Source organism: Anser brachyrhynchus (genome assembly GCF_964034855.1).
Source record: "Anser brachyrhynchus genome assembly, chromosome: 2".
In the NCBI taxonomy this organism is placed as follows: domain Eukaryota; kingdom Metazoa; phylum Chordata; class Aves; order Anseriformes; family Anatidae; genus Anser; species Anser brachyrhynchus.
The window spans coordinates 144,841,030-144,855,657 of NC_137695.1; the positions used below are offsets into that span (position 1 = coordinate 144,841,030).

Consider the following 14,628-nt stretch of genomic DNA (forward strand, 5'->3'; position numbering starts at 1 on the left):
ATGCAGAAAAATAAATAAGGAAATCTACTTCGCTTTAAATTCACTTTTTTACCTCAGTCTTATCTAGCTTGACATCTTAGACGAGCCTATTGTAAACCTTATCATTACACTCCAGTCTAAGTAACCTTTATTTTCTTATACAATTAAATTTACAGTATCTCTGATATATCTCAAAACTAAAAAGAAAAAAAAAAAAAAAGAATTTGTGCAGATAGAAGATAAAAGGCAGAGATATGAAAAGATCCTACTTGATTCAAGAGTTTTTATTAGTGTGAGGTCAGTTACCTTGAGAAAAATAAAACGAACAAATACATAAATAAATAAAAATTTAGAAATCACTCACATCTGACCACTGCTCAGAACCTGAGGGTGTGGTATAAGGACCTGACAGAACTAGACTACCCTGAGGTTTAAATACGCATTTTTTTATTTCAACCCTAAGAGGATAGTGTCCTATGCATGAGAGGAATAACAGAAGCTTATGCACACTATGCTAATGCAGGATGGTTTTGAATATGTTCACATGACTTTGATTTCTTTCCTTAAAATATTTTTTCCTATGAACTATCACTGTCATTATTTAATATATTCTGAACTTCCACAAATTCTATGGTTAAAAGTGTCTTTGGAAAAAGTGGATAAAACATATATCTAGTTAAAAAATAAAAAAAAATCAGATATACCCAAAGTTATAAAAGGAAGCTGTTTTGCAGTATAGCTACTTTTTCCTCAATTCTAGATGTACAACTTTTAGTTCCAGTGTTAAATATGTTGGAAACTGCCTGTTTCTCCATTTTTATTCTGATGGAAACTTCTTTCCTCTTCAGCATGGCTTTAGGAAGTGATTAAATGGCATCATAGAATTGCAGAATCATAGAATCACTCGGGTTGGAAGGGACCTTAAGATCATCTAACTCCAACACCCCTGCCATAGACAGGGATGCCACCCAATAGATCAGGTTGACCAAGGCCCCATCCAGCCTGGCCTAGAACACCTCCAGGGATGGGGAATCCACAACTTCTCTGGGCAACCAGTGCCAGTGCCTCACTACCCTTACAGTGAAGAATTTCCTCCTAATGTCTAGTCTAAATCTATCCTCTTTTAGTTTAAGACAATTCCCTCTTGTCCTATCACTGTCTAACCAAGTAGAGTCCTTCTCCGTCTTTTTTACAAAATCCCTTTAAGTACTGAAAGGCTGCAATGAGGTCTCCCCAGAGCCTTCTCTTTTCCAGGCTGAACATCCCCAGCTCTCTCAAGCCTTTCTTCATAGGAAAGGTGCTCCAGCCATCTAATCATCTTTGTAGCCCTCCTCTGGATTCCTTCTAACAGGTCCACATCTTTCTTGTGCTGGGGGCCTGAAACTTGGATGTAGTACTCCAGGTGGGGCCTCACGAGGGCAGAGTAGAGGGGCACAATCACTTCCCTCAACCTGCTGGTCACACCCCTTCTGATGCAGCCCATGATGCAACTGCTGGCTCATGTCAAGCCTTTCGTCCACCAGAACCCCCGAGTCCTTTTCTGCTCTCAGTGAGTTCTTCTCCCAGTCTGTACTCCTGTCTGGGATTGCCCCAGCCCAGGTGCAGCACCTTGCCCTTGGACTTGTTGAACCTCATGCGGATCACACGGGCCTACTTCTCCAGCCTGTCCAAGTCCCTTTTAATAGCATCTCTTCCTTGTTTGGTACCAAATGTACCACTCAGCTTGGTGTCATCTGCAAACTTGCACTCAATCCCACTGTCTGTGTCATTGATGAAGATACTGAAAAGCACCGGCCCCAAGACAGACCCCTGAGAGACACCGCTCATCACCAGTCTCTACCTGGACATACAACCATTGACCACTACTCTCTGGGTGTGGCCATTGAGCCAATTCCACCAGATTGTCCACCCTTCAATTCCATAACTTTCCAATTTGGAAATCAGGATGTAGTGTGGTATCGTGTCAAAGGCCTTACAGAAGATAACATGGGTCAGTCTTCCCTTGTTGACTGATACAGTCACTCCATCATAGAAGGCCACCAGATTGGTCAGGCACGATTTACCCTCGGTGAAACCAAGCTAGCTGTCCCAGATCACCTACTTGTCCTGCATGTGCCTTAACATTGCTTCCAGGAGGATTCATTCCATGATCTTGCCACGTGTAGAGGTGAGGCTCACCAGTCTGTTGTTCCCCAGATCTTCCTTTCTAGCCTTTTTAAAAATGGGAGTGATGTTTCCCTTTTTCCAGTCACCGGGGACTTCACCTGACTGCCAGGACTTTTCAAGAATGATGGAGAGAGGCTTGGCAACTACATCAGCCAATTCCCTCAGGACCCTGGGATGCATGTCATCAGGCCCCATAGACTTGTAGTTGTTAAATTGCATCAAAAGGTTCCAAAGTTGCTCTTTGCTTACAGTGGGAGGGAATCTGCTCCCCCAGCCCCACCTAGAGGTTTGGAGACTTAAGAAGTGTGGGAAGCTTTACCACTAGTGAAGACCGAGAAAAAGATGTTGTTAAGTACCTCTGCCTTCTCCATGTCTGTTGTTACCAGCCCTCCATCTTCATTTGTTAAAGGCGATACACTATCCCTAGTCTTTCTTTTGCAGCCAATATACCTGTAGAATTCCTTCTTGTTATTCTTTGCATTCCTCGACAAATTTAGTTCTGTCAGTGCCTTGGCTTTCCTGATCCCATCTGTGCACATCCGAACAGTGTTTCTGTACTCTTCCCAGAGTATGTGTCCCTGTTTCCACCATCTGTGCATTTCCTTCTTTTGCCTAAGTTTGACCAGCAGATCCTTATTCAACCATGCATGTTTCCTACCTTCCCGGAATCATTTATTACATATGGGAATCGAGAGCTCTTGCGCTCCACGGAAAATATATTTAAAGAGTAGGCAGCTCTGATCAGATCCTCAGTCCCTAAGGACCATGTCCCATGGGATCTCACCCACTAATTCTTTGAACAGGTGGAAGCTGGCTCTTCTGAAGTGCAGGGTCCTGAATTTGCTCTTAGCCAGGCCCACTTCCCTCGAGATCACAAACTCAGCCAGGGCATGGTCACTGCAACCCAGGCTTTCTCCAGTCTTAAACTCTTAAAGAGCTCTTCTGCATTGGTGACCACCAGGTCCAGTAACACTTCTCCTCTGGTTGGTTTGTCTAATACCTGGAAGAGGAAGTAGTCCTCAATGGACTCCGGGAGTCTCCTGGATTGCTTATTGTGTGCTGTGTAGCTTTCCCAGCAAACATCTGTGTGGTTGAAATCCCCCAGGAGGATGAGAGCCTGTGAGCACAATGCTACCTGTAGTTGGAGCAAGAAGGCCTCATCAACAGGCTCCTCTTGATCAGGTGACTTGTAGTAGACCCCAACCGCAAGATCTCCTTTGTTGGTCTGGTCCTTAATTTTTAGCCACAGGCTCTCAACCTGCTCTTGTCTGTTTCTCAGAAGGAATTCTTCATAATCATTTGATTTCTTAACATAGAGGGGAACACCCCCACCCTTCTTTCCTGCCCTTCTCTCCTGTAAAGATCGTAGCCCTCCATTCCAATATTCCAGCTGTGTGATTTGTCCCACCATGTTTCCGTGATAGCAATTAGATCAAAGTTTTTTAATTGCACTGTGGCTTCCAACTCCTCCTGCTTGTTTCCCATGCTGTGTGCATTGGTGTAGAGGCACTTCAGTTGGGCTGTGGGCTGCACTGTCTTTTTAGAGGTGTCCTTCCTAATTCCTATGGGGCAATTCACAGGTGTTCCCCTGCTGTTAAAGATATTTCCATTCAGGGGTTCTTTTGAGTCACTTACAGGTGCATCCCCTTTCCCCACGGAATCTAGTTTAACGAGTCTGGCCAGCTTGCTGCCCTTTTCCTGAAATTGCATAATTTCCTGAAATATTGAATGATGTAAACTATTCATTTAACTTGCCAGTAATAATCATTAATTTGTAGTTTCCTTTCATAACAGTGATTTGGAAAGCCTAAAAATATTTACTTGTTTTATTTGGTAATAGTATTAGCATAATAGTCAAAACTCATATATAATGGAAGGACTATGATTGTCATGGAATCGTGAAAATTATGACTTTGAAATAATGAACTTACAATTTCAGAATGCTAAATATTCCATACTTTCACATAAACCACAAAATCTACGCCAACATTTTAAACACAAAAACACATTACACAACAGCAAGAGAACAGAAAAATAGAAAAAAATATCTCTATAATGAATCTGAGCTTGTGGTTCTCTCCTGCCCATTTCTGATATTTATTATTTACCTAAGGAGGTGTTTTTTGTAGTTGTTGGTGGTGGTTGTTTGTTTTTTAGTGGGATACTTGAATATGAATTAAAAAAAAAAAAAGCCAAAAGAAACCACCAACACACATTTACTTTAAAATATTACTCTTTCTTAAATGTTTTAATCTCTATTTCATTTTTCAAAGATTCTAATGAGATCTAGGTATTAAAAGCATATAATGACCACATACACGTCTTAATCTAGAAAAGGTCAAAGATTATTATTTCATGAATACTTTCTGGATTCTCTCAAATGGCAGATAGGCAAAAGAGAACAAATTGTCTTTCTGTAATAACATGAATTTCAAAGAATTCTTCAGCTGAAAATCTACTGTATTAGAGAATGCAGAAGTACTCAAGAACTTACTTTTCTATTTTTCATTATTAAAAACAGTATCATACATTACATATTATTACAGTCAGAAAGGATTTGACCTTCTATTTCGCACCCTAGGTAAGTGCGAAAGGACCATTTTGGAGGACAGTGTGTAAAAAGCACTGGGTAATGACATTCCACAACTCTTTGTTCCTCCTCTCATATTCCACACAGGACTTAGAACAATTTATATTCTTGAAAATCCTCCCAGACTCAGACATAAATATCAACTGGATGGAAAAATGTCTCAAATGAATGTCAAAATGAATTTTGATGGCACGAGGCAGGCACATCTCTGCTACCTCTGAAGTTAGTTGAGTTTCAAGATTCACAGAAGCAGATATTTAGGCATCAAGACATTTCAGTGGGAAATTATTCTGGCTATTAGTGAGTACATTATCAAGTAATTAGCTCCAACAGAAACAAGATTGTAGAGTGAATTAACAGAAGATATAGTGTCAATATAATCTATAAAATTGCACTCTGTTTTTGTGTTTTTACTTTGGACAAGCTTTATTAGGACCTGCAGATTAAATGCAGCTATTATATATCATGAATGTTATTCAACTGCATTCTGTGAACTGCCTCAAAGAAATCTACCTGGTGCCTTTCAAGATTGCTCCATCGTGAAAATTGAAGCAAGGGGAGTGATTAGAAGACTCACTTCAAAACAAATTGCTGGATCTAATCTAAAATGCTAATGTATTTGTACCTCTTATGTAAGCAGAATCTTACAAGATCTAAATATATAATATATAAAAATAGATACAGTATTAGCTATAGTTAAGGTGTCTGTGTGTGTAGTGGAAATTGTGAGACAGAAGGAGCCAAGCTCTAGGAACGTTATTTCATCTAGTCCATTAAAGAGAAATACAAGCAAATTGGGCATGCGTTCTTAGTAATTTATATAGTCATTTAAACTAAAACGTCCTTCAACCCTGAAACTTAGAAAAAAAGTTTTGTTAAGTAGTTGCAAACATTTTTGAAAGTCTTTGCAATTTTATTTATTTATTTATTAGTACAGAAGGCAGTGATACGTCATATGCTTGAATGAATCTCTGATTTGGCTTTCAATTCATAACTTCAAAAATTTCTGTAATTGCAAAACTGCTTCTTGTCTGTTACATGTTATATTATCTGTTTCAATTTCTCTATTCAGAGTCTACCATCACTATCAGAAAGGACTTCAAAAATATTTTATGAAAGGGAACATTGACTGTTTCTTGGCATCTTTAATGAAACACCTTCTCAACAATAAATGCAAAGGAAACTGATACAAAAATCTTACCCTGTAATCTAGATTAAAAAACAACAACAAAAACAAAGCAAAAACAACATCTATTTGTTGAAAGCTTGGTGCATTCACATGCTATTTAGTTACCTAGTATAAAGTATCAGCATAAGAAAATAGATAAATACAGACTCAATGTTTAAGTGTACATGCAATTAAAATTGATTATATGGAGATGAAATTGAGAATAGTCACCATTACTGTCCCCCTCTACATACTCATATTCAATCAATTTTATTTTTGCGAAACGAGTGTTTATAAGAATTAAAAATAGCTCATGAATAAAACAAGATATAGTACACATTTTAAGACACTAAACAATAATCCTTTGCCCCCTGAAAACTAAAATTGCTGCAAGTAAAACTAATTTTATTTTAAAAAAATCACGTAAATAAAGTCAAGAAGTACTGGAGCTCTGCAAAATATTTCAAGCTCTGATACATAAAGATTCCATTTCCATTTTGTTATGGTTCAAGGTTTTTTCATATTAACAAAAATACATGCCAACAGCCAAAAGAAGCTTGGGGACATAAAGAAAGAGCAACTCATGTTTTACAGGTTGACTCCCGATATGCCTATCCATTCCATCTGTCATTCTCATTCTTTTGATGTACCTAGCTTCCCCCCTGTTCCTTAACCTCCTGCTTCTCATAATTCCATTCCTGTCACAGAATGATGAACCTCAGTCCTTCTCCCTGTTCTCCAAATTATTCATAAATTATTGTTGTTTATTTGGTTCAGCTTCTGGCTTTTCTGTCTTCCCTTATGGAGAATAATTATCACACACTCTATTGCTTTTTGGCAGCAGGAAAGGACCCTGTAACTTTAAAATTTGTTTCAAGAAACACATGCAACTATGTCAAATTTGATATTAAAATAATAAATGTAACTATTATATAATAATTCAGAAGTGTTCAGGTATGTTATTCTTATGTTTTTGGCTTCTTCTGCTGTTCATGATATATGAAAATTATTCATTCTCCCAGAAGAATTAAATAGCAACAGCTGTTTAATGTTTTGTGTTAAAGATCCCTCACTTCTTTAAAGCAATAAGGAACAACAATATTAGGTCATTTTTTCTTTGTCTTGTCCCAAAACTTTTAAGTAATTCCAATTTCTGGCTTCTGTGTTTTTTTTTTCTTTTTTTTTTTTTTTTCCCCCCTACTGTAGTAGGCATAATGAATGTTTCAAAACCACAAAGGTATTATGTGCTTTATTTGTGCATTTAGCATTAAATAGTCATATCATCATTTCATTTTTATCTTTTCAACATGAAATAACACAAAAATGTTAATCTATATGCCAAAAATTCAGTTTCTGTTATAACACATTTAATAAAAAGTAAATAAAAAGCAATTTCATGTGACATAAGACTTTTAAAGAGAGAAAAAGTATTGTTTTTTTGTATATTTGTCCACTTAATTTGCATTTTCTTGTTTTGAAAACCAACAGAACTGGGAACAGAATGAAGATAAAAAAGAAAAATATGAAATAAAAACATTTCAAAATATTAATTTTGGTATACACTTAAAACTACATCTAATAATACATTGTTACCTTTGTAATTAACCTTGAAACCGATTGAGCCCACACTTTCATCTGTTTGAAGATGCAACCACATCTGATTACTCATGCTCACAATTAGGTCTGGTACAAAGCTCCCAGTTAACCTACAGGCAGAAAACAAACAAACAAACAAACAAAAACAGATGTAAAAGCCAAGAAGGAAACCTTAATAACAGTCTCAAAGGACTTCCACCATACCAGTAGCAATCGAGTACAATTACAATAAAAAATATGTTAAGTATTAAATAACCAGATTATTTTTTGCTTTTTGTAAGTTTAGACCCAAGATAGAAGGATTTTAAGTAACTAATTTTTATGGACTTTTTTTTTTTTTAATTCATCATGGTCAGTTCACACCAAGTGAGCCAATACAATCCTCAATGATCCAATGACTACAGATTTGATAGTTTCAAGGTTCGAATTTCAATGCAATTCTAAATGTGTATCCTCTTTGCTGAATGACATAACGTAATAGTAAAAAAGACATATTCTGAAACTTGCAGTTTGATGTTTTCACAAAATTTTGCCTGAAATTTGGTAAAAGTTTATCAGCTAAAACAGAATGTTGAAAAGTAGCAATACATTTTCCATTCTTGGAAAATGAATCACAAGTACAAGACTGTATAAGAGTGAAAACTGTTTCTTTTTTTTCCCCAGTTCTAATCATTTTTAAAACTAGCTGAAACTTAAAATGGACTATTTAAAATATATCTTGCAGTTAATTTTACTTCTCCCCTCTGATCTTTTTTAGTTTGCTTCTTTATAAAATGCTCTGCTGTGGGAGAAACTCCTGTCAAATCCCCACATCTGTGTTCACAGATGGAGCTACTACAAAGACTCTTGCCAGAATCAAACAAGTAACTGCATGGCCAAAATGATGTACTAACTGCTCATTCCCACACTAAGGGAAAGTGGTTTCAGACTTTGCCAAATTGAAAGATTAACAGGATGTTACTCAGAAACAACACTGTTGTAACAGCTAGCAGAGTTTTGTAACTGTCAATGGTGACTGACAGCAGACTTGGTGAATATTAAGACCATTGGGCATATTAATCTCTTTGTTGTGTCAGACAGAATTCCTATTACAAAAAAAAAAAAAAGCAAAACTTTATTATTTCTATTTTCTGAAGTAAATTATAAATGCATATTTTTTAATATACATTTATTTTAGAAACCATATTTTTCAATGAGATAGTAGATGGGATAAAAATACAATTTGTAAATGCATTTTCTGAAAATAATCAAAAAAGAGAACACAGAAATCACTTGTCCTTGCTCTTTTATATCAGTATTTTAAGTTACACATTTTGAAAAATAGTTGTCAAATTCTTAACAGCTATAAATTCCTATAGCTCTTCAGCATCAACTGAGTTGCTAAAAAGCAGAGAAACTTCTCAATGAGGGAACGACTTTCTGCAAGACAGGTGTGAGCGTCTGAGACAGGCATCTAAGTAAACACAGCTTGAACAGAAAAGGTGCGTTCATAAAAGCGTTACAGTAATAAACGTTCAAGTAACGATCTCTTTTTCTTTTTAGTAAAAGGATACAACTTGGACTTTCCTTTTTTTTTTTTTTGGTGGGGGGGGGGGGGGGGGCAGATGTAGAGTTTTAATGGCATTTTATACATAGGATGTCTCCTGCCCTTCATCTCTGATTCCAGAGAGACACGGGTTATCTGTTATTTCTGCACCTGCAAGACCTGTGAAGTATCCTACAGAGTTCTGTATTAAGTGCTTAGTGATCCCTGTACAATATTTGGGAAGATTTGGGGGCCATCGGTAAGATCAAGAAAAAAAATACCATTATGCGGTATATATATATATATAGACTTCCTCTACTGTGGAGACCTCTCATGGATGTAGGTTCTTAAACCTCTTTCAAAAGCTGAGCAGTGAACACTGTCAACAACATAAATGGATAAATTTTGTTATGATGCCTTCCTTTTTATTATACAGTTTAACAATAGTTATGACACTCAGCAAGGTGTTTTCCCCCTTTCCCTCTTCAAGACTACCTTTCCTACATACTAGTGGAAGTCCTGAAATCACCAGGACTGCAATTCTCAAGTTAGGAAGCATAATTCTATTCAAATGCCAAATGAAAAAACAGACATATTCAAACCAATGTTCTTCAGCAATTTGCTGGAGGAAAAATCATTGTTTTAAAATTTACAATCTAAAAGTAAATCTATAATATCTGATTTATTTGCTGTGCATCATATCTCAAGCAAAGTGTGACTGGCTCAGGGGAGAAAATATTTACAAGCTTTTTTAAGAACCTAATTATGCTCCATCTTCTATGTAATTTTTTAAAGTATTTTTAACCTAATAAGCTCAACTTTGATAGTCCTGATCACAGAATAACCAGTGAGCAATCCACTAGCAAATGAAAACAATACATGTGACTGAATGACTGATTTTACACTGCTATTTAATATTTATATATATATATATAACTGGGGGACTTTCTGCCTTCTACAGGATCCTCATAGTAATTATTCTTAAAAAAATATTTCTCTAGTTATCTACAGAACAGATTCACTTACATGTTAATACTTGCCAATTCTAAATAACTCTTTAATAAAATAAAATTATTTAGAATTCCTTTGTATGGATTACAAGTTTAATTCTGCAGCTCCATCATTTTTCCCCAACATGGGTCTCATCATCAGACATACTTCTATAAAATATCATTAATGAAATAAAATTGGACCTTTAATTAAATAAAATTTACTACATTCATCAAAATTTAAAATATTTTTGTACTGTGAGTCATTGTGTTAATTTAATTTAAATATCAATACTTCAGTTACATGCTAGTAAGATTTGGTGAATTGCTGCTTAGTAAAAATGCTTTCCACCTGATATGATAGTCAATATTGTTTAGGCATCTAAGAATAGAGTTTAGTAGTCTAAGATTATGTCATATTGAATTATAGCACTTTAAGAAATATATTTTGATGGCTTGGTTCTGTTACCCTGTTTATAAAATAGAAATTACAGTAGTTCCCCACTTCTCAAAATTATTGTTAATAACAATTAGCACATCTAAAATCCTATGAAGAAACTTTACACTATCCTAAAGAATTTGCTCCTGAAATGCCTGTCCAAATACTGGTCTCTTCATGACACTGAAGGAACAGAAAAAGTACAGAAATCAATAAAAAATGGAAGGTCAGATGGTTTATTTTCTGAAGGATAAAAGGGAATTCATGATGAAAATCTGTAAATCCTGAAACAAATGTATTTTCTGCTCAAAGTTTTGTGATGAACAATATTAATTAGATGAAATTAGGAAAGAAAAAATGAAGGTAAACTGGCTCCTGAATATTCAAAACAAACAATTTTTTGTTATGTAAAGCTACAATATATACAAATAGTTTGAATAAATTTCCATTTGATATACTGCAAGGGCTGTCACTCTAAGGAATCCTACAGTTGTCATTCTTTTATTATTATTATTATTATTATTACTAAATACATTTTGTAGTAAACATTTAGCACACCTGCTTCTGTTACGTGACCTGCTGTTTCAGCTTTTAACTTGTTTGAAATTCATCTATAGAACTGATGAACATAAGGTACTGACTGAGAGGCCAGTTTATTGAAAAATAAGAAATAAATATTATTAAGAATCACAGAATCACAGAATTGAAGGGGTTGGAAGGGACCTCAAAAGATCATCGGGTCCAACCCCCCTGCCAAAGCAGGTTCCTTAGAGCAGGCTGCCCAGGTAGGCGTCCAGACGGGCCTTGAATACCTCCAGAGAAGGAGACTCCACAACCTCCCTGGGCAGCCTGTTCCAGTGCTCCATCACCCTCACCATGAAGAAGTTCTTTTGCATGTTGGTACGGAACTTCCTGTGCTCTATCTTGTGGCCATTACCCCTTGTCCTGTCCCCACAAACCATTGAAAAGAGGTTGGCCAAATCCCTCTGTCTGCCACACCTCAGATATTTATACACATTGATAAGATCCCCTCTCAGCCTTCTTTTCTCCAGGCTGAACAGACCCAGGTCTCTCAGCCTTTCCTCACAGGGAAGATGCTCCAGGGCCTGTATCATCTTTGTGGCCCTCCGCTGGACTCTTTCCAGGAGATCCCTGTCTTTTTTGTACCGGGGAGCCCAGAACTGGACACAGTACTCCAGGTGAGGCCTGACCAGGGCAGAGTAGAGGGGGAGGATCACCTCCCTTGACCTGCTGGCCATGCTCCTTTTCATGCACGCCAGGATCCCATTGGCCCTCTTGGCCACGAGGGCACACTGCTGGCTCATGGTCAACCTGTCGTCCACCAGGACCCCCAGGTCCCTCTCCTCAGAGCTCCTCTCCAGCAGGTCATCCCCCAGCCTGTACAGATATGTTGAGTTGTTCCTTCCCAGGTGCAGGACTCTACACTTGCTCTTATTAAACCTCATTTGGTTTCTTCCTGCCCATCTTTCCAGCATGTCCAGGTCTCACTGAATGGCAGCACAGCCTTCTGGCGTGTCAGTCACTCCTCCCAGCTTTGTGTCATCGGTGTACTTGCTGAGGGCAGACATTATTCCCTCATCAAGGTCATCGATGAAGATGTTGAACAAGACCAGACCCAGCACCAACCCCTGGGGAACACCGCTAGTCACAGGTCTCCAGCCGGACTCTGCGCCGCTGATCACCACCCTTTGAGCCCGGCCAGTCAGCCAGTTCTCAACCCACCTTACTGTCCACTCCTCTATCCCACACTTTCTCAGCTTTGCTATCAGGATGTCATGGGAGACAGTATCGAAAGCCTTGCTAAAGTCAAAGTAGTTGACATCCAGTGCTCTCCCCCCATCTACCCAGCTGGTGATGCCATCATAGAAGGCAACGAGGTTGGTCGAGTGAGTGTTCTGGACTGAACACAACCCCTGTTCCCCTGGGCCGCTCAGGTGGAAGACACAGAAGAGGGTGGATGGTAGGGAAGGTGTTTTTGGTTTGTTTTAGTTTCTCACTGTTCTTGTCTGTTAGTAAAAGGCAATCAATGATATTAATCTCCCTGCACTGAGCTTGCTTTGCCCATGATGGTAATTGCTGAGCAATCTCCCTGTCCATATCTCAACCCTTATGCCCTTTTTTATCATATTTTCTCCCCCTCTTAGTTTCAGGACAGCCCGTGAGAAAACAGCTGTGGTGGAGTTTAGCTGTCAATCAAGGTGAAACTACCAAATGTACTTAACCACCACGTCACCTTCAATCACTTTTCAGAATCTCAGTAAAATTATTTTTTGTTGGGATTCAACTGACTGTAATCACTATTAACTCTCATCAAAATTCACATTAATGATATTCTGTAATGTATATAAACTGTAAATACAAAAGACTTACACTTGAAGCACAGTTTTAGGATCACCCACTTCTCCTCCATCACCAATTGTCAGTGTGTCATAGCCAATCTCCAGATCAAATTCTTCAAAATTTATCTGTATGACCTAGGAAATAAAATAAGCAAATGTATTTTAAAAATACAGAAATGACCTGAGAAATGCCTGTAAATAAAGTTTTCAGCACTATAAGAAAAAGATGATTTCAAATTAATAATTTTATTTAACTTTAGAATATCTTACAATAAATTATTGCAATTAACCCAGGCTTACTTCATGAAACGCAAAATTATAATAATTTTAAGGTATCATCTCTGGTATCACTCTGCTGACCTCCTCAAAATACTGTCATTTCACTTATTTATGCAGTTGTTACATATTTAATACAATACTGAATAATTGTATTACATTTTGATTAAGATATAGTCAAAGGGCAACATAATTGTATTTCATGCAATACAATTGTCTTCAAATAGCAACTGAATAACTGCACTTTGTTGAATAAATGCAGTAAAGGTGCAGAACATAATTTACACCTGACATCTGGCTCAAGTGGCATAATGCTGGATCAAAGGTATAAACCAATTTTTAATGAAAAATGCAACCTTCAGGAGCACAATTTTATTTTATATCCTGTAATCTAAACTTCAATATGCATATTTAATGCTTGAAGGATGAAAATTTCAGCTCTATTTAAAGAATACAATGAGTATTTCAATTACAGCAAAATTCAACCATATTGTTAGAAAAGAAACATATTTCTCCACCTATAAATTAAGCATACATACTCTTTCTTTATGAAAATAGCAAAAGTTCCGCAAATATTCATATATACAAAAATGACAGAAGGCCTATGCACAATAATTTTTAATACCCATGTCTATAATAAATGGTCTTTAATTATTGTTATAAGTGTGAACTAAGAATGTGCTTGAGGTGTGGAAGTAATTTTGATGGATAACTATTGAGTCATTGACAGCTCATGCTACTGCCATGTTACACTGGGGTTCTAATAAGTGTTTGAAAAAGGACATATTTTTATGATCTTTCTGAAAATATATTTTAAATCACCTGTTACTTTTCTTGGCCCCAAAATATTATGAGAAATAACAATAGAATTGGGAAAGAATATATGGAAGTGGAAGACAAAAGCTAGTACAGGCAAGTTGGAGAAACTGATGTATGTTGCAAGGAATGTAACGTTCCAAAGGAAGGAGGAATTCTTTTCCTTACATGTGTAAATAGGAGTATATGTACAGTGAGGAAGTGTACACAGTTTACTCAATGTATTCACATATGCAAACATGCATGTTTATGTGTATGCATGTGTGTTATACCCCATGAAATATAGTCAGCTACAGATAGTTAAGCACCAGATGGAGGGGAAAAGGAAATTGAGTAGACACTTAGCTGCTTTATTCTGATTGAGTAAAGTAGACAAAATCTTCCTAGCATAAAAACAATATTCTGGATAGCTTGTATTTTTCTAAGAATTTAAAGTTTGCCATAAGAATTTAAACTGAAATCCATAACTAGATTTAAGGTCGATACATATCTCATTTATTTTTTTATTTAAAAAAAAAAAAAAGTCTTCATTTCTAGCCCATCTTTAAATTATGTTCAATTATATGTACTGTTACATCAGAAGAGGACAAAAGCTAAACCACAACATGGGAGTTTTGGGACAAATAATGTTAGTATTGAAATCACTTTGAACATATATATTTTGCTTATTAATAGTCAAATAGATTTGCCTATCAATATCAAGACATGCTATATGAGTTCCCTA

General features: G+C 36.7%; 1 protein-coding gene across 6 annotated transcripts in view; it reads right to left on the minus strand.

The window, feature by feature from the left end:
- CSMD3 (CUB and Sushi multiple domains 3) overlaps window positions 1-14,628 on the minus strand; it is a 703,323-nt gene that overhangs the window by 355,487 nt on the left and 333,208 nt on the right. For all 6 annotated transcript variants that reach the window (XM_080578052.1, XM_080578051.1, XM_080578050.1 and 3 more), the window contains 2 exons: window positions 12,844-12,947; window positions 7,497-7,609 (listed from right to left, as the gene is read on the minus strand). In XM_080578052.1, the coding sequence (XP_080434178.1) occupies window positions 7,497-7,609; window positions 12,844-12,947 (217 nt within the window). The remainder of the gene's footprint in view (window positions 1-7,496; window positions 7,610-12,843; window positions 12,948-14,628) is intronic.